The 21,364-nt window shown below is 37.3% G+C and overlaps 1 protein-coding gene across 5 annotated transcripts in view; it reads right to left on the reverse strand.

The window, feature by feature from the left end:
* The window catches only part of MOSPD1 (motile sperm domain containing 1), a 74,413-nt gene that overhangs the window by 25,402 nt on the left and 27,647 nt on the right, over positions 1-21,364 (reverse strand). For 2 of the 5 annotated variants that reach the window (XM_014545024.1, XM_014545026.1), the window contains 5 exons: positions 17,802-18,056; positions 17,617-17,692; positions 15,629-15,846; positions 8,843-9,004; positions 5,705-6,034 (listed from right to left, as the gene is read on the reverse strand). In XM_014545024.1, coding sequence (XP_014400510.1) covers positions 6,003-6,034; positions 8,843-9,004; positions 15,629-15,846; positions 17,617-17,692; positions 17,802-17,955 — 642 coding nt within the window. In that variant the 5' untranslated portion in view covers positions 17,956-18,056 and the 3' untranslated portion in view covers positions 5,705-6,002. Of the gene's footprint in view, positions 1-3,601; positions 3,744-4,300; positions 4,667-5,704; positions 6,035-8,842; positions 9,005-15,628; positions 15,847-17,616; positions 17,693-17,801; positions 18,057-21,364 lie in introns of those variants that run through there. The other 3 variants (XR_001363407.1, XR_001363406.1, XM_014545025.1) reach the window with 3 other exon arrangements.

A 21,364-nucleotide genomic window follows, 5' to 3' on the forward strand; every position in this document is an offset into this window, starting at 1 on the left:
GCTATGGGGGGAAAAAAGAGGAACAACTGTAATAATCTGAACAATAAAGATTTAATTTAAAAAATAATAAAATGAATAAGCCGCACAAAGGATAGGCGAAAACTAAAAAAAAAAAAAGAAAAAGAAAAAGAAAAAAGAAACTTCGTGGCCCATGCCACGGGGCCAAAGAGCCGCATGTGGCTCGCAAGCCACGGTTTGCCGACCACTGGTTTAGGCTAAAGATACAGTTTACCTAGTATACAGTGATTAGCTCCAAAAACCTGTTCATTAGGAGAAAGGTTTCATTTCAATTCCTTAAATAAATCCATTCCTAACCTTGCCTCTTATGACATGATTGTGTAAAAGTAATTTATCCATCCCAGGGTTTAGCACATTTTTTCCCTTACCATTAGCACAGCTCACACTTCAGTTTGTTAAGATGGATTTTGCATTGTTTTTCTCTACCTTGGTGGACTAAAATCTGTCTACATGCTCATGAAATCATTTTATTTATTGAATCAGAGCTTTTCCCCACCTACCTGGATCACATCCTAAACTTCCCAGCTTGCGGTTTCATTAAGTCTGTGATTCACAAAGCAATCACCCAGCTAATTGGAAAATGCATTCAGTGGACTGAACATTCCCTTCATCATCTTCCTACTGGACTCAGTTTTTATTAGGTACTGAGCTGACATTGCCCAGTGTAGGTGTCACTTTAAATTTTGGATAGCTTTTGATTAACCAAGTGACAGGGGCAAATCAGAGAGAAACTAAATGAACAAAATAAAGGAAACAGCCAGATTTGAGTTTGATCTATTTGCATGTTTTTTCTCTTGGTTATACAAAGTGTCTCCAAACCAGTGTCCCAATTGATTCCTTTTTTTTCTGCCTATGGCTTATTTAAAGGGTCTTTGATGTGGTTACTGGACAAGGCTTCATCTCAAAGTCTGGGTCAACTCTTTTTCATTTTGTTTGGTACTTAATCCTGGAGTGTAACTTTCTGCTCTGGTATGTTGTTTATCACTTCCAGACTACAGGTATAGCAAATATTTTCCTGATGAAATAATCACTAACTTGACATTCTGCTTCTGGGATAATACAGCTAGGCTCTGTAGAGAATCTTCTAGTGTAGCTGCATGGTCCCAGTATCACCATCCCTCTAATCATTATAAATTGTTCCCTTTAGGCATGTTCTCTCAAAATAACAGGGCTTTAGATGCTACTTGAAATCTTCAATCTCTTTCATAATAGCAAAGTTTTGAAACCTCAGCGTTCTATTTCCGTTTTCATGTTGAAACCCTGGAGGTGTCTTCTGGGCAGCTGCTATGTAGTTTTTCCACTCAATTGTTTGGTGAATGAAAATATCTAGGAGATACTCATTTCCAGAATCCCTTCTAGAAACCTGAAACTTTACATGCTGACTTTGTATAACTCCTTTTGAAGTGGACTCGGGTGGCAAAATTGTGGAGGCCTAACAATTTTGAGGTGGCAGAAACACCTGCAGTTACAGATAATTATAGCTATTGCCATGGCTCTTGCTGTACATTGCCTGTTTGCTAGATCCTTTTTTAGGATGAATCATAATTGTTTTCATAATGAAAACTACCTTTTTACCTTATCCTTGATTAACCTTTGTAATACTTGTGGCCCCTTAGTAAGCTGGGTTCTTTCCTCACTACCCTATGTTCAGCCCTTTTAATCATGGCAGGAAAAAGTTTTCTTTCTGGTAGACAGGTAATAATGGCACACACATTGCAGTCTCAAATATCTCCCTAGAAACTATTTCAAAACAACTCTATGTCGTGGCACATGCATCCTTGCCTTTTCTTATGAACCCAACTCTTTTCCATATATAAGTCAAACCTACCCTTTAAAAGCCAGCTCAGGTACCCCCAACTCCTACAACATTTGTAGGGTATGCCACGCACTTCAGCATGGAATTGGATCAAAGGCTGTCTAAGTTCCATTTCCTTTTCTGCCCTTCCCCAACACCACCACACATTCAACTGTGAACTGTAATCTAGACAGTGCAGATACACAGTGTATGATCACTTGCCAGGCACCCAGTTCTTATTGATTACAGCCTGTCAAAATGCAGCATTGTTTTGAATTAAAGGGCAAGACTTAGTGAATTGAATTAAGTAATCTCTAATAGGAAGATTCAAGTTTTATGATTCTAGGAATCTACTTTGGCAATTAATTTTTGTGGAGGCCCTTTTATAAAACTGGAAATTACATTCAGGAGAGAAGAAAAACAACTTCCAAAGGGAAACACTGATTGCAAATTTAGTAGTTGATATGAAATACTGCTACTGAGTCATCAAGAATTAACCTCTTCCAAGATTATATGAGAATTAATAATGCCACATGTTTGGCTAGCACCTTTATTGTTTTGTTTTTTACACTTTAAATTTCTTTTGGAGTTTATTCTGGTGGAATGCATCAATCCAACTTCCTTTTTTTCCCTAGATGTTTATCTAGTTGATTTCATGCTATTTATTGACCACTACTTTGGGATGACCACTATTTATCATATACTAAATTCCTGGATGTATTTGCATCTGTTTCTGTACATCTGATTCTTTTCCACTGGCCTATTCATGGGCAAATACCATGGAATTTTGGGGTTATATATTTTAATATTGGGAAAATTTCCTCCTTTACTCTTCTTTTGAAGAGTTTTCATAGCCATGCCTATTTCTCCACATGAATTCTAGAATCAACTTACCTAGGTAAAAAAATACCAAAACCACTTGGTATTCTTATTGGAATCATGTTAAATTTATATAACTTAGAAATAAGGGAAATTTTTATGATGTCAAGAATATACATATCCAAGAATATGCCAGATGTCTTCCATTTGTTCAAGTCTAGTTTTGTGTTTACAGGAGTATCTTATAGTTTAAAGGTTTTGGGAATTTTTAAAGATTAAACCTAAGGCTTTTTAGTTTAATTTTTTGCTATTATATTATTAAATCTCCTAACTGGTGTTTGTGTGTATACATACATGTATCCATGTAACCTTGGGGTGGGGTAGAGTTTTCTATTATTCAAAACACAGAAGTCATAAAAGATTAATAAATTCAACTACCCCAGAATAAATTTTAAAAAACTCACCCACCCACCAGAAAGCAGGGGTTGGGGGACAAAGGATGTGAATAAATTAGTCTATGAAAAGATATATTCAACCTCACTTATAAGTTAATTAAAATTAAAACTACACTGAAATACCATTCCTCATGTATCAGATTGGAAAACACATGGCTAATGAGACTATGAAAGAACAGGCACTCATGCATTGCTGATAGAACTGATAAAGGAGAAACTGGTAAAATGCATTATGCTACATGCCTTATAAGAAAATACTACGCAGCTGTAATAAAATGAAGACATTCTTCAATTAATCATATAGAAAGTTCAATTACTGATATAGTGTTAAGTAAAAAAAAAATGCTAGGTGCAGTATGTAAAACATGCTACCATTTTTATATAAAAGCATATAAAAATAAGAATAAGGTTTCCCCCACTATCCGAAACTATTCTCATTTTTATGCTTTTAAGGAATTGCATCCCTATGAAACCTTTCAAAAGCTGAAATGGTGTAAAGCAAAGACGCAATTACCTTAAGACACATCTTGCTAATGTGTCTTAATAAATCACACATGCTCAGAGGTCAAAGCTATGGCGGCTTGATGCTGACATGCTGAGTATAATTCCCAGGTAAGGAGCTTGGTGGGGTCCACTCTTGCTGCTCCGGGTACATACTGCAAAACAAACATTGAACACTATTTTTGCTTTTTGCCTTTTTCATAAAAGCAAAAATCCTTTTTAGATCTTTTGGTTAAGGGAAACAAGTATTAAGTAATACTTTTGTAAAAGAAGTGGCATAAAGCAAACTTTCCAAAAGCAGGGAATACCAGTATATATGTATTTGGATAAACAATACCATGTTTAAACTAATAAAAGTGGTCACTTGTGATGAGTGGACAGGGAATGGGGTAGACAAGGATGAAGAGGAGTAACTTTTCACTATACACCTTTTTATTTTTGAAGCACGTGACTGTTACTTTTTCAATAATTAAAAATAGTAGCTGCTTTGGTAAATTAAGAAATTTAAGATATTTAAGCTCACGTTTTGCTCATTTTTTTCTATTTAACCCACAGGAATAGGAGATAGTTTAGGAATTAGGAGAGCTAAAACTTTTGAGTTCCTCAGAGTAACCCAAATAAAATGTGTAAATCAATGTGAAACTTGTGTATCCATTTTCTTTTATTTTTAAGTAATTTATTTTTATTACAATGTGTTATCATACACACACATGCGTGCACATGCATGTGCACACATACCCATACACACGCGCACACACACACACAGGACTTAAGATGGACAGAGAAACAAGGATAGCCTCCAAACAGGTTTTTTTACAAAGTTCAAAATAGATTACATTGACGTTTATGTGCTTTCCATTCATTACACAATGTACAGACATGATTTGTTTAATGATTTATGCTCCCCAAATGGTTAAACCAATCAGGATTTTCTATGAAAGAGTATATGTAAAAGCTTTTACGTTAGACGCAAAGAACTGTTTCCTGCTAAAACCAACCTCAGGTGTACATTTTGTGTTTACATATACTCCTTGAGAATACTACAGTAGCAGTGCATAAGTTTATTCTGTAAAAAGATCTGAAAAAAGAATTGAGACTCTTAATGCATTGTGCTCTCAGATAAAAATCCTAAGTATGACAGTAACAGTTAAAACTGCATATATGTGTTAGAGATCAGAAGATGCTATAAAGAAATGTAAATAGTTGTGCTTCGGGGACTTTTTCATAAACTTGTTTTAATAATAAATATAAACTTAAAAATGTCTCAGTGACTGATATAAAATAGACACAGATTTCAAGGATTTTCTATACTTGGCTTAGGGTTTAAAGGTGAAAAATCATCTCCACATAAACCATCCGGTATCTGGTAATCCCAAACTGGCCTAGTCTCTTACAGTCAGGCAAGAGGCTGGGGAGAAAAAGATTTTTCCTCCTATTAACATAAAGCATTATCCAAAGCAGGGGTCCTCAAACTTTTTAAACGGGGGCCAGTTCACTGTCCCTCAGACCGTTGGAGGGCCGGACTATAGTTTAAAAAAAAACTATGAACAAATTCCTATGCACACTGCACATATCTTATTTTGAAGTAAAAAAACAAAACGGGAGCAAATACAATATTTGTATTTGCATGTGGCCCACGGGCCGTAGTTTGAGGACCCCTGATCCAAAGGTAAAGCCAAGGTGAACCACTAACTAAACACATGCCTGCCTTCCTTTAGATTTCTTAGACCAAATAAGAGAGGTCAGCCTACTTTTATGAGGTTTAAAATAACCCCATATGTTTGGTGTGTGGACCACAACCTATTCTGTAATTCAGAAGATGAATTAAATATGTCCTGTCTTCTGTGAGCCCTAGAATAAGCATGATTCCTCAATACTTTGTGCTTTATAAAAAACCCTCCACACATTAACTGTAAAACTCTTATTTCAGAAACACCATGGCAACTGTTTATAATAGAAGCCAAGGTATAATTTACATAGTAATGTTGATGTTCGTAGCAAGGAAATAAATGTAATTTTATTTTTAGGCTAGTCAGTTTGCTGTTTTAGGCCTTTAACTAACTTTGAAGGACACATGAGCCTAACAAAGTAAATTTAAAATGAATTAGAAAAAAGATGAGAAAATAACAAATGTTTTAATTAAAGTCTTTTGCACAATAGGTTTAGATATAAAAAGAATTTCTTCAAAGAATTTCCTCGGTGTCACTCAGAAGCATCCTGGTGTGTTGTTGTTTTTTTTTTGTTTTTTAATAACATAATGTGCTGGAGTCCTTAAAATATATATTATATATTTATAATCACTGTAAATCATTCAATAGTTTATAGCATATTAATGGAGTGAAATAGAGATAAAAGGCAGTCCACATTCATATTTTCAAGATAAATTTACTTCAGAAGTCAATTGAATTCCTTGCTCATGTTCTAAATATAGCCATTGTGATAAGACCTGAAAGAAAAGAAAATGAAGAACGGTTAAAGACATGCATTTTACAAAATTTTCCATTCAATAAGCAATTGTTTAGCCCTCAATGAGCAAATAAAATACAGCACATAGGCAGGTACTCTACCCAGAGCTTGAAGTCAATTTGAATTTAGTTGATATCATACAGAAGAAATCCAATTTATAGCAAAGGGCAGTCACTGGATATATTTAATGTCTGAGCACAGCTAATGTTTTAACCATCAAATATACCTCCCACTTTATCCAATCACTTCAGCTATATAATAATAGCAAATGTGCCATTAAAGTGTCAGTAAAGCCAGTTGACTTCATCCAAAAAAAAGAAAAAAACTTTGTGGACCACAAAGAGACAGAAGCATGGTACTCCTGAAGAGATAGCATACATAAAACCATAAAAATTTAATAAAATGTTCAGTCCTAAATGAGTGGTTCAAAACCACAAATGTGTAATGAAGTACAGAGAAGGAGAATAATCACGTGGGACTGGGGCAGTCAGAAAACATACCCCAAAATGTAAAGCTGAAATAAGCCTAAAAGATGAACAGAAAAGATACAGAACAATGAGATGGGCAGACATTCAGGTGAGGGAAGGGCAAGGGCAAGGGCATGGAGATAAGACTGGGACTCTCGATGAGCTTTTCGGGGATCAATAAATAACCTAACCACTCTAATTAAGGATTTATGAGTAGCTCAGAGAGATCTCAGACAGTGTATGGAAAGTCTTAAATGCCAAACTATAGATTTATACTTCATTTTATAGACTATGGCAGGGGTGGGGAACATCCAGCCAGTGGACCATATAAAGCCCTTGAAATCATTTGGTCTGGCCCTGCCAAGGCATTAGGGTTACTTAGTTAAATGTTTGACCAAATACAACAGGCTAATTTTTAAGTTGATACTTTTATATGGCCCAAGAATCTATAATAATAAAAGTGTAATATTCTAATTAGACTGGACATCCTTCCAGACGACCTTCAGGGCTGTGAGGGAAGCCCAGGTCCTGGGTGCTGGCTGGTGGCCGGAGGGAAGCCCGGGTCCTGGGTGCCAGAGGAAAGCTGGTGTCGGCAGCCGGGGGAAGGAAGGCCTACTCTTGCACAAATTTCTTGCATCGGGCCTCTAGTCCTATATAATAAAAGCCTAATATGCTAAATGTCCAGTTGTCCGGTAGGCCATTCAACCAATCAAAGTGTAATATGCTAATGATATGCTAAGGCCATTCAACTGCTCCCTATGATGTGCACTGACCACCAGGGGGCAGACACTCTGCCCAGTAGGTTATCTTGCTGCTAGGGTCCGGCCAATCGGGACTGAGTGAGATGGGCTGGACACACCCTGTAGCCCTCCCGTGGCCCCTCCCAGGCTGGCCAACCTCCCATGTCCCTCCCTGGCCCCAACTGTACACCTGTGGGGTCCCTCGACCTGGCCTGTGCCCTCTTGCAATCTGGGCTGAGGGATCCCCCTGAGTGCACAAATTTCATGCACTGGGCCTCTAGTGATGTTATAAATATACAAATGTCCTTTGGTAGTAAAAAGGTTCCCTACTCCAGGACTATGGGGAAACATTGAAGGTTTTTGAGCAGGGAGTGGTGGTAGTGAAACCAAAAAGGAATGGAAATCAATGTGACAGCAATATAATAGATGTGGGGGTTTTTTTTGGGGGGGGGGGGAATAATGGGAAAAGACAGAAATAGGAAGGGGCACAGTCAGAAGATAGGGAGACAATTTAGAAAACAATTTTTAAATTAGAAAGAGAAGGCACCAGCCCAGCTAGTGTGGCTCAGCGATTGAGCGTCAACTCAGGAACCAAGAAGTCACCAGTTCAATTCCCAGTCAGGGGACATGCCCAGGTTGTGGGCTTGATCCCCAGTGGGGGCCGTGCAGGAGGCAACAAATCAATGACTTCCTCTCTCATTGATGTGTCTATCTCTCTATCCCTCTTCCTTCCTCTCTCTCTAAAATGCAATAAAAATATTCTTTTAAAAATGAGAGTGTACCAAGGAATACTGAAAAGGGTTGGCATCTCAGAAGAGATGAGAGACAGAATCTTAATCCTTCACACATTAGACAGGTACTGAATAAATGTTCCATTGAACTAATTATAAATTTTCAAATCAGGATGACTGAAAGAATGACTTAACAGGAAAAAGGGGAACTGGTTTAAAGAGAAAGGTTCATTGCCCAACCTGCAGGGCTCCGTGGTTGAGCATCAACCTATGAACCAGGAGGTCACAGTTGGATTTCTGGTCAGGGCACATGCCTAGGTTGTGGGCTCAATCGCCATTGGGGGGCATACAGGAAGCAGCCAATCAATGATTCTCTCTCATCATTGATGTTTCTATCTCTCTCTCCCTCTCCCTTCCTCTCTGAAATCAATAAAAATAAAGAGAAAGGTTCACAATATTAAACAAGGCTGCATTGTTCATCTCTATCATTGTGTATACTTTGTCTAAGTGTTCCCTAGGATTAATTCCTAGAAGTAGAAAAGCTGTATCATGGAATATATGCATTTTACACATGTTTTATACCATTGTAACTCAGTAAAAATAAAATAATCAAATAAATACAGTATCAGGTACTAGATAAATAAGCTAAAAAAAACCTAAATGTGAGCCAAAAAATTAAATCTTAAAATGTACTTGGCCTCAACATGTTTTTAAAGCAATCTTTTATGTTTTGCTACAAAAAAATCAAACCAACACCACCACCATCATCCAATATACATAAGACCATCACTACCACCTCCAAGCCATACATATTGCCTACACATATGCCCCAAATCTTTAAAACACTTACCTAAGATGTAAGCAGCCACTAATTTTTGATTCACACTTAAGTGGAGGTAGAGAGGCACCAGCGATTCCACATCCCCCAGTGTAGGAAGCATCAGAGCTGCAATGCACACCACTGCCAGGAAGACAGTTAGTAAACTAGGTCCTGAGGAGACAGTTCTGTTTTCTGTATAAAAGACAAAAATCCTTGAGCTTGCTTCTAAAAACAACTTAGACAAAAGTTTGTTCACATATACTGTCCACCATTCACCAGGATTCTGGTTTTGTCTAAATTCTCTGACTCTTTCCCCATCACTCCTATTCCATAGGGACCTATCTGCTGAACTTATCTGGAAGCCCATACTTCTCTGAGTCATAGGGTAGAATGTTGTAACAGCATTGTGAGGTAGTGAGTTCCTATTGAAAGGCTACCATCCTTCCACACACTCTCCTCACCGTAATCAGTAGAACGCGTTCAAGCATGTATCAACTGTGTATGTTTATAAATTATATGCACAAATACTGTGCTATTATACTTAACATAAACCATACAAATAAAATTTTTAAATAATGGGCTAAAAATAGACATTGAAATTCTGATGTTTTCTTCCTGTACCCTAATGGATTGCTTATGTGAACTTCTTTCTGAAACACACTGTACTAAAGCTCCACTACCTTCTAGAACTATCGTAGGTAGGTCTCCAGACATTTGGTCCTAATAACCACAGCATCCTGTGACTAATTTTGAAAATGTTAAGGCAGCAAAAAGGCACTATTTGAGTGTTTTAAAGCTACTTATGAAAACTCTTGCCCTCTGCTCTACTCCCATTTACAGCAAAGAAGAAAGCAGCAGAAACAATATTTGGCAAATATTATGCTAAGTGAAACAAACCAGTCACGGGACAAATACTGCAAAATTCCACTTATACATAAAAAATTCCACTTATATGAAGTGTCTAAAATAGTCAAAGTCATAGAAGCAGAGAGTAGAATGGTGGTCGCTAGGGGTTGGGGGTGTTTGAGATGGGAGTTACTAATCAGCGGACATAAAGTGTCAATTATGTAAGATGAGTATGGTCTAGAGATCTGCTGTACAACATTGTACCTATAGTCAACAATAGTGTTTTGTACACTGAAATATTTGTGAACAGGGTAGATCTCATGTTAAGTATTCTTACCACAACAAAATAAAATTTATAAAGCATTTATTATCGTCCTTACTATTCTACAGTTCTGGTGTATGTGTACAATATCCATACCTATATTTTTAAGAAACCCATTAAAAGCATTTTCTGTTATTTGGCTTTTCCCACTACCCTTCCTTTCATTAAAAGGAAGAGCCAACAACAACATAATCTTTGTCTTTCATTAATGAAATAATCCTGCTCATTTTATTATTAAATGCAGCTTTTCTAAATTATTAATACTTTAGCTTTTGTGCAAAGTTTCATGGAGCATCGCCAAAACCAGGTAGATGAAAACAAATTCAAATTTTATAGTGATTATTGTTTGAGGTGAAACAATAGCATTAATACCTAAAAACTTGCCCATGAACATAGACATAAGGGTAGTGAAGGCCTAGAGCCTGGAGCAGGACAGGAATTGAATGATGGGGGAGTAGGGGGATAAAGAGGAGGATATTTGATGGGGTAAATACTTCAAAACAAGTCTTGTTTTCGTTAATAAATGAAGTACCTTTACATTTATATTTGTTGCAAAGATATGTTTTCAAGGAAAACACTGACAATTACACTGCTCACTGCAAACCTACAATCGAGATAATTTCAAGTAATTTTTAGTATTTAGAGAAATTCAAAAAAATATTTGCATAAATGGTTGAAGTTTTTCAAAATGGAAATAGCTCTTTTTTTTAAATCCTCACCGGAAGACATACCGAGAGAGAGAGAGAGAGAGAGAGAGAGAGATCAGTTGCCTTCCGTAAGTGCCCCATTGGGGATGGAACCCGCAACCCAGGTATGTGCCCCGACCGGGAATCAAACTGGCAACCTTTTGGTGCACAGGATGATGCTCAATCAACTGAGCCACTCCACCTGGGCAGGAAATCGCTCTTTTTATGATTGTTGTAAAAATTTTATAGAGATACAGAAATCATAAAATTCCTATGTAATCTCATCTTCCTGGAAATAACACTATGTAAAGCTTGCTACAGATCCTTTTGGATTTTATTAATGCCCATATAAACATGTAAAATAATTTTTTACATAAATGAGACTATAACACACTGTTATAATATTATAATATACTATAATATACTGTTCTATACCTGTTTTTTCTCACTTCGGAATATATTTGAACCCTTAGGAATATATTTGAACCTCTTTCCATGTTAATATGTAACCATCTATCATTCTATTAGAACCTTATATATACCTGCCTGGCATCCCATCTCACAAACATTTATAATTTAATCAATCCCCAACTGATAGACATTTATATCTTTTTCTTTTTTAATATATTTTTATTGATTTCAGAGAGAAAGGGAGAGGGAGAGAGAGATAGAAACATCAATGATGAGAGAGAATCATCCAGTGGCTGCCTCCTGTACGTCCCCCGCTGGGAATCAAGCCCGCAACCCGGGCATGTGCACTTGACCGGAATCGAACCCAGGACCCTTCAGTCTGCAGGCTGATGCTCCATCCATTGAGCCAAACCAGCCAGGGCTATATCCTTTTCAACCATTTATTATTATAAATAATAATAAGGACCCTAATTTTCTTAAGCCAGAGGGCACTGACTCAAACATTGCAAAGACATAGTTCATTAGTAATGTAATTAAGACAAACCCACTATGATTCAGCTTCATCTTTTTAATAACCTGGGCTGTAGTATTATGTAAAAGTATGCTTTGTGGGTTCCCCTTAGTTAAATTTCTACTAAATGAATATATACAAGATTATATTTATGTGCATACACAAGTCCTAGAAAGTAACATGGAACATTTATATCAGCATATTTGTTAAGTGTATGGTATTATAAGGGTTGCTTCCTTTTTAAAATTTAGTGCCATGTTTTTATACAATAAACTTGAGGAAAAAATCTCATTTTTACTGCTTTACAATACATTTAAAAATCCAAATCTTTCATGAGCATAGCCTTTGACCATTTTACAGCTAGCTCAAAGAGCCTCACAACATTGTTGTATTGATAACATGTCTAATAAACACTTTCCAAGCTAAAGACATGAAAAAATAATACCACTTCAAAACCTCTCCGGAAACAATCTCAATTTGTTTCAAAATTTTAGTTCAGTCCTCGCCAGTTTGGCTCAGTGGATAGAACATTGACTTGCAGACTGAAGGGTCCCAGGTTTGATTCCGGTCAAGGGCACATGCCTGAGCTGTGGGCTCAATCGCCAGTGTGGGGCATGCAGGAGGCAGTCGATCAATGATTCTCTCTCATCATTGATGTTTCTATCTCTCTCTCCCTCACCCTTCCTCTCTGAAATCAATAAAATATATAAAAAATTTTAGTTCAGAGAAACTTAATGATAAACCTGAGAATCCTATATACTGGAAACAACATATAACTCACTATAGTTGTGTGCCAAATCTGATGTTTTGGTCAACTACAGACTGCATATACAACTGTAGTTCCATAAGATTATAATGGAACTGAAAAATTCTTATCACCTAGTGATGTTGTAGCCATCACAGTGTCATAGCACAATACATTACTCGCATGTTTTTGGTGCTACTGGTATAAACAAACCTACTGAGCTACCATTTGTATAAAAGTACAGCACATATAATTATGTACAGCACATAATTATTGATAATGATAATAAAAGATGATGTTACTGGCTTCTGTATTTACTATATTACATATACTTTTTTATCATTATTTTATAGTATACTCTTTCTACTTCTAGAGTTTGCTGTAAAACAGTATGCCATGTTATGCAGGCAACAGCAGCCTTACAGGTCTTATGTTTTCCATGTCTCTTGATTGTATCATTCTCTCTTGTGCTTGATTTAATCTTGTGTTGTTTTGTGCATTAACATGCTACACAGGTTTGTAGCCTAGAAGCAATAGGTTATACCTTATAGCCGAGGTGTGTAGTAGACTATACTATGTAGGTTTGTGTAAGTGCACTCTATGATGTTTGAACAACAAAACTGTCTAATGAGCCCTGACTGGTTTGGCTCAGTGGATAGAGTGTCGGCCTGTGGACTGAAGGGTCCCGGGTTCGATTCCGGTCAAGGGCATGTACCTTGGTTGCGGGCACATCTCCAGTAGGGGGTGTGCAGGAGGCAGCTGATTGATGTTTCTCTCTCATCGATGTTTCTAACTCTCTATCCCTCTCCCTTCCTCTCTGTAAAAAATCAATAAAATATATTAAAAAAACTGTCTAATGACACATTTCTCAGAATGTATCCCAGTGATTGACACATGACTGTATTAAAAAATAAACAGAAGTTTAATCCAAAGAGGACTACACGAAGACACATCATAATTAAAATGCCAAGAGCAAAAGACAAAGAGAGAATCTTAAAAGCAGCAAGAGAAAAACAGTCAGTTACCTACAAGGGAGTACCCATACGACTGTCAGCTGATTTCTCAACAGAAACTATGCAGGCCAGAAGGGAGTGGCAAGAAATATTCAAAGTGATGAATAGCAAGAACCTACAACCAAGATTACTTTACCCAGCAAAGCTATCATTCAGAATTGAAGGTCAGATAAAGAGCTTCACAGATAAGAAAAAGCTAAAGGAGTTCATCACCACCAAACCAGCATTATATGAAATGCTGAAAGGTATTCTTTAAGAAGAGGAAGAAGAAAAAGGAACTCTTACCATTTGCCACACCATGGATGGAACTAGAGAGCATTATGCTAAGTGAAATAAGCCAGTCAGAGAAGGATAAATACCACATGATCTCACTCATTTGTGGAATATAATGAACAACATAAACTGATGAACAAGGACTGATCCAGAGATGGAGAGGCATTGATTGGACTGTCGGGCCTTGGAGGGAAGGTAGGGGAGGGCAAGGTTAAGGGGGAAAGATCAACCAAAGGACTTACATGCAAGCATATAGGTCTAACCAATGGACACGGACAACGGGGGGGTGAGGGCATGAGCGGGGGGGGGGGGAGGGGGTAATGGGGGTATAAGGACACATATGTAATATCTTAATCAATAAAAAAAAAAGAATGAAAACATATTTGAAGAAATAATGACAGAAAACTTCCCCCACCTGGTGAAAGAAATAGACTTACAAGTCCAGGAAGCGCAGAGAACCCCAAACAAAAGGAATCCAAAGAGGACCACACCAAGACACATCATAATTAAAATGCCAAGAGCAAAAGACAAAGAGAGAATCTTAAAAGCAGCAAGAGAAAAAAAGTCAATTATCTACAAGGGAGTACCCATACGACTGTCAGTTCTAACTCTCTATCCCTCTCCCTTCCTCTCTGTAAAAAATCAATAAAATATATTAAAAATATATATATTTAAAAATAAAAATAAAAGAGGATAAAATATAACTAAACTTTTAACTCTTATTCTTGGCTATTAAACTGGTCTATTAATTACAAATGAGCTCCAATGATCACCTTTTTAACCATTTGTATGCCATAAGCGTCTATAGACACAAGCAGCAGACATTTTAAAATTAAATTCAAAATATCATGGCAGTTGATTTAAATTATGAATTTAACATAAAAAAACAAATATTCATTTTATGGCCTTTCTTGTTCTAGAGAAGGCATTGTGAAAGGGGAATCTTGAATATCATAAATATTTATAAGTTGACTTAATATTAATATTAATCTGAGGTCAAAGTGGCATTTGACAAAGGGTCTCTGTCAGCTTCAAAATAAGAAAAGCTGGTCCTGTCAGTCAATAACAGTTGCTGAGAAGAAATCAATCTACTAGCTACTACCCAGTCCCTAGTTTTGCTATCACCAGAAAATCTGGGCACTCCCTACATGGACAGAAGCCTTGCCTACAGTAAATCAAAGAGGCATTACTCCCTGTGTTATCAAAATAAACATGCTAAGATGAACAGACTGATAGGGAATCTATGAATTAATATAATGACAAGTAGACTTTATGTGACAATTTCAAGGGCAGCTGCTATCATATTTATATATCACTATCAAAAAGTTCCCATGCTTTTCTATGGAAAATTTATCTACCTCCTCTTTTAATAGGGTTGGAGGGAGATAATGAGAAATTAAGAAGGAGGGGGACAGATGTCCAAAGAGTTGAAGATGAGGATACTGTCAATGTTGAAATAATACATCATAACATGTCTATATATTTAAGCTGGAAGGAAATGAGGAATAGAGAGGGATTGAATCAATAGCTCACAGGGGATATTATAATCTACTTAGTTTAATTAACTTCAACTTTAATGACTTTTTTTTCCAAAAATAATATGAACAGTACACCAAGCTTGGACTATTGCCAAACACAATCTCTCTCTCCTTCTTTGAACTAATCAAATGAGAAAGGATATAGAAAAGTCACAGAAACAGTAGTATATAATTGCCAAATTGTGATAGCATTATAAAGTACAGTGCCTGCATTCTCAGGTTTTATAGATGTAAAGGTTATGGCAACATTTGCCTTCTCCTTACAGCATCCTCTAGTCCTCTCCTCTGAAAGTCCAGCTCTAGGCCTCGGCTTGATTTTAGGTACCTGATTTTTAGGTTCTGTTTCAAAAGTAGTTGATTAGTTTTAAAGCAACAGATTATTTTTCTAGTAATTATTTTTAGCTCCCTAATTATTTTAAAGTTAGAAATGTGTAAGACCTCAAAAGAGCTTTAAAAACCACCCAAAATTACCTGGTTGAAAAGACTGCTCAAAAAATAAGCTATCACTTAATGGTTCCTTTATTCTTTTTTCCTCTTCTTCCTTTTGTTGCTCTTTTGCAGAAGGGAGAAGAGTGGCCACAACCTCTTTCCTTCCTAAAGCCTTCCTCTGGCTTTGTTCGGAAACTTGGAGACGGAATTTGTCCATTACTCCATAGTGACAGGATCGAACATCTTTATGACGAATCACACTGAAAACATTTAAAAATAACAAATGCTGTTTAGGTCTTGAGGGGGGTGGCTGTCAAACAGAATTCAGCAAGAGATTTCATACATTAAAATAATATTAACTGATTATAACCAAATATTCAAATACAGAGATTTGCTAATGATGCTTTTAAAAAAAATCACAGTATAACCCAAAAGGAAATGGGTGCTGCTGAAATATTTGATGAAAGCACATACTCTAAAACAGAGAATAAAAGTAAAATATAATGGGCAGCTCTAGCCGGTTTGGCTCAGTGGATAGAACATTGGCCTGCAAACTGAAAGGTACCGGGTTCAATTCAGGTCAAGGGCACATGCCCGGGTTGTGGGCTTTAAAAAAAAAATGATGGGCAAAGAAAACTCCTTTTGGCAATGACTTTTTTCTGGATGTCTGTATATATTAATATTTACTAAATAAGATATATGAAATTGTTTCTTCCTCCACAAAAGTGTCATAAATTTTCTATTGCCACTTATTGTTCAAAAATATTAACACATTTTACAAACCTCACCCTAGACTTAAAATCTGAAATCCATGAATGCAGATAAAAAATAAGCATTTGCATGAGTAATTCAGTCTGACCAATCCAACAGAAGGCTAACAATACACTTCTGTATCTCTCTGAAAAGAGTATAAAGCACTTCAATTTTTATGAGTTATCTGAAGTTCCATATATTTTACTTTGTTCTTTTTTTTTACTTTGTTCTTAATAGAGAACACAGAACAATTAGGTAAAGATAGCACATTTATTTAGCTAGAAACTACATTTCTTTGGAATAGTCCTTGCTTATTTTGTACTGAATGAAAATCAAAAGAAGTGTGCAAAAACACATTCTTAAAGATACATAATTTTAATGCTGTAAGTCTATTAAAAAGAAAAGACTTCTGCTTCTCATTCTCCCAGAAAATTTAAACAAATACAGCTTACTGGGTGGCTTAAATTAAGGGCTGGTCAATGGATCCATCTGGTCATCACCAGTTCTAAAGTGAAAATTAAGTATGAACAGCCTGAACAACCAGTCGTTTATCTGGCACTCTAAGAAGAAATTATCTAGAAGAGCTCAGATAACCTTTTATAGATGAGTAGTTATGCACTTGCTTCCTGTTTGTATAGATTAACTTTAAAGCTTATTAGCTGAATCATTTTGGATGAACTTATATTACCATTGTTCTGAGAGTGTAGTATTATTAGTTTCCCAAATTTCACTATAATAGCAAGATGTTCCAAAGAAAGTTAAATTTCTTATTATAGCTAGAGAAATTTAAAGGAATAAGTTAGAACTTTACCTTCATAAATGTCCATTATAACTAAAAGCACAACAATGAGGAAATGTTCACAGAAATATTAACACACATCAGTTATAACATAATTAAATATTATTAAGTATTTGTTTGACCTATTTAGAATCTATTAGCAACTTAACAAGAATTTTTTCTTTCTAATTCAACTTATTGGTGTGACATTGGTTAATAAAATTATATAGGTTTCAAGTATATAATTCTATAATACTTCAACTGTATATTGCATTGTGTGAGCATCACCCAAAGTCAAATTTTCTTCCATTACCATATATTTGACTCCTTTTACCCTTTACTACCTCTCCAAGAATTTTGATAGACTAAAACTTTCAGCAAAAATTCAAAGTATAATAAATGCCTATGTGGGAATAGCTTCAAGAAAAAGCCTTTTCAAGTTAAACATATAAATATTAACACATTTAAAACATGTTACCAGGAAGTGATTGGGACTTACATATCCACACAACACTGAGGCTTTACTGCACCTGCAGCATCAACGACAACATACTTATTTGGAGTAGTACACAAAACTGAAAGAAAAAGTCACAATGACCATTAGTGTTTTTAAAAAATTAGTTTCTACAAGTAAAAAATTAGTAGGGACTAGTTTAATCTATCAAACAGACCTAGGAGACTCACCTTTGAACTTTAAGGCAAACTCATAGGGGTTATATAAAGTCAACACTTGCTTATGTGTTGACTGGTCATCTGCATAAAATATTAGCTCCGTGGGAAACACAAAAACAGGAAGATTTCCTTCCACTAAATCTTGCTGTTTTTTTTGTTGATGCATTGGCACTGAATCCCCCTTGCTGCAGCTTCTTTTTTCACAGTCTCAAATCTATTTTGGACTTTCCTTAAAGTCAGTTAAAAATTCCAAAGCATTTTGGCAATCTAGAAAGAGAAGAGAGAAAGAAAACTGAATGATACCTGTTTTCATTTGTTGTCCCACCATGAAAACGCATGTTTAGCGTGCATTAAAATAGACCCCCAAATCATTTAAACAAGCCTTTTGACTTTTCCTCTAGGCTTACTTATACAGCTTTTAGCTAACTAAGCAAAGAAATTTATACATATTCCTTTCACATTCAAAGTTTCAACCTACAATAAATAAAATTAATACCTGAATGAGGGAATAAAGGCTTTGTCCCTCAATTTAATCACCCCCTTTCAAAGAGATGAGATCAAAAAGACATCACTCTTTTAAACCTCAGATTTTTAAATAAAGTAGAATAAAGTAAGTATTCCCTCCACCAATTTTATGTGAGCCAATCAAAATTCTTAAAGACTAAAAAAAATATAGAACAAAAAAAATATAGGGCAAAGTAAGTTTCCATGGTTTATGGAAGAAAAACATGAGAATCACTTTCACACTCATCTCAACAATACTATAGTGCCTTCAGGAAGCATGGATGGCAGAGTTATTTTAATCTTTTTTTCTACCGAAACCCAAGATAAGCAAAAATGTCTGGAAGGGAAGTCAAATATCCAAACTGTCCATGGAGTTTTCTATGAAATTTCAAAGTCAGTAAGTAGGTCTTGGTATGTGAGTGGCACTATGCCTCCCCCGCCCCTCCACATCAAGTGCACAGACTTCGTAAGAGCTATTTTCTTCTTCCAACTTTAAAGACCTTTCTGGATTCCTTCGGGGGTTGTTGAATATGTTCCAGACAGTTGTAACTGGCAGAAGTCTGACTGATAAGTGCAATGTTTATGATTTGTTACCTAATCTAATTTTAAGCAACATTACTTAGCTAGTACCCTGTGTGACTTTTTCAAATAAAATGCAAAAGCTAAAACATACAATCACAGAAAATACCTGATTTTCATCCTGTAGATGACTCATTTAAAATAAGTCATAAGCATTTAATAGTTTGCTTTCAAGTTCTCATATATTCAAAGTAAATATAACAAATGATTAATTTTTTGTTGTTTTACCAGCTATTAGAGTACACGTGCTGTGATTCTGATTTAAGCCTTTTCCACTCTTATCAAATAGGATACTGTACAGTCATGCATGCAAATTTTTATCCTTTTCTTTCAGCTAAATGCCTATTATATATAGGCCTGGCACTATGTCAGGAGCTGCACAAAGATACAAAGATAAATAATGCACAGGCCTTGTCCTCAAGAAACTCAAGTCTCACTGGTAAAACAAAATAAATATTAAAGCTGCCTCTATTATAATGCATAGTATTGTATATGAAGTACTAGGGGATTAGAAGACTACATGAATAATTCTACCTGGAAGAGAGGCCAGGAGATAGCACTTGAGGTAGTCCTTAAAGAAAAGGATACACACTTCTATGCTAGGGATAGGGGGTGGGGATAGGTACGGAGGGTATGCTGACCGAGGGAACAGCATAAGCAAAGATGCAGAAACATGAAGGTAAGAAAGAATGTTGAAAAGGTACTAATCAAGGCCCTGGCCGGGTAGCTCAATCCCCATACACCGAGGTTGCGGTTCCATCCTTGGTCACGCTACATACAAGAGTCAACCAATGAATGCATAAATAAGTGGAACAACAAATTGATGTTTCTCTCTCCCTCTGTCTCTCTCCTTACCTAAAAAAAATATCAATAAATAAAAAAAAATACTGTCAGGAGAACCAAGATGGCAGGGTAGGTAAACGCCTGTACTCACTTCCTCCCACAGCCACATCAAAATTACAACTAAAATACAGAACAACCACCATTCAGAACCGCCTGACTAAAAAACAAAAAAAGAGCTGCCTGAAAACTAACTGAATGGAAGTCACACAACTAGAAAGGTAAAGAAAGCACACTGAGATTAGTAGGAGGGTAGGAGGGGTGGAGGCATGGAACAGGCTGGTCCAACACCCAAGTGTGTTGTTTTTTTAATTGGGAGGGAGATTGTTTGTGTGGAGGCTGCCCTTGAGGAGTAAGGGGTCCCAGCCCACCCCAGACCCCCAGCCCAGGGTTCCAGACCTAGGAAGAGAAGTCCCCGTAACTTTGGGCAGTAAAAACCAGCAGAGATTGTGGTTGAGTGACAAGGAGGCTGCTGAAGTCCCAGGTGCTCCTCTTAAAGGGCCATCACACAAACTTACATGGTCCATTGTTTGGCATCGGGACAGAAACTCGGAGGTGGCTTTCTCCCAGACAGGGGTGCTAGCAAGGGTCATTGTTCCTGGGATGGAATGTCCCCTGTCACAGGGATGACTGGCATCTATAGCTGAGTCTCAATCAGTCTGAAGCACACAGTTTGCTCCACCCTGGGGATTCCCTGAGATCCCACCCAACCCAATTTACAGCCCCACCCAAGCTGTTCACAACAACTTTTCCATATGAATGGTCTGTCCTGGCTCAGGCTTCAGATTTTGCTAAAATCTGTCAAACAAGCTGCAGCTGGTGACAGCATACCCCAAACCTATCAATAAAAGGCCCAAGACCCGGGGGGAGAAAATGGCGGCGGTATAGATGAACGTGTCCCGAGCCTTGTCCCGGAGCAGATAGGGTGAGCAGCTGAACCAAGTAACATCTAGCCCGAATAGGCAGAGGAAATTCAGCTGGGAGACAGTTTGCAGCCGGGAAAAGCAAAGGACTCCCGGAGAAAGGGGACTGTTGGAGACTGCGGCTGAAAACTCTCCCGGAACGGCTGGCTCAGGCACGGAGTCCGCGCCATCTTGAGTGGCTGTTTTCAGAAGCGTATACATCCAAAGACCCTGCAACCACAGCATCCAGGAATCGGCTACTGACCCAGAAACACTGGATCTAAAGCAGCGCGAATACATGGACTCAGAGGAGCCCTGCTCCTCCTCACGGAAAGGTCAGATTTCGCCTTGATAAGGGTACGGTTTGCAATTCAGGTTGGAGAGAGGAACACGCGCGGGGGTAGTCTGCGCCCCACGAGGTCCGCGGCCGTTGGGGCCAGCGTGATCTGCGAGTGTGGAAGGGGTCTCACAGGGCTGCCGCCAGAAGGGAACGCTGAAAATAAGCCCATAACTGGACTGGGTGCAAAAAGGCAGTCTCGAATTTTGCCAGTGTACCAGCTGCTTAGTGCTAGGAGAGAGAGGACGTGCGGAAGAGACTGCGCACAGAGCTGGATGGTGGAGGGTTGCAAGAGCTCGTGCACCTCCTCAGGCCCTTTTTTTTTTTCTCTCTCCCCCTTAAATCTTTGTGTTTGATTATTAAACCCAATACATAGGATCGCCCAATTGGGGTCACTCGCAGAGACTGCAGGG

This window comes from Myotis brandtii, unplaced genomic scaffold, assembly GCF_000412655.1.
Source record: "Myotis brandtii unplaced genomic scaffold, ASM41265v1 scaffold393, whole genome shotgun sequence".
Lineage (NCBI taxonomy): Eukaryota > Metazoa > Chordata > Mammalia > Chiroptera > Vespertilionidae > Myotis > Myotis brandtii.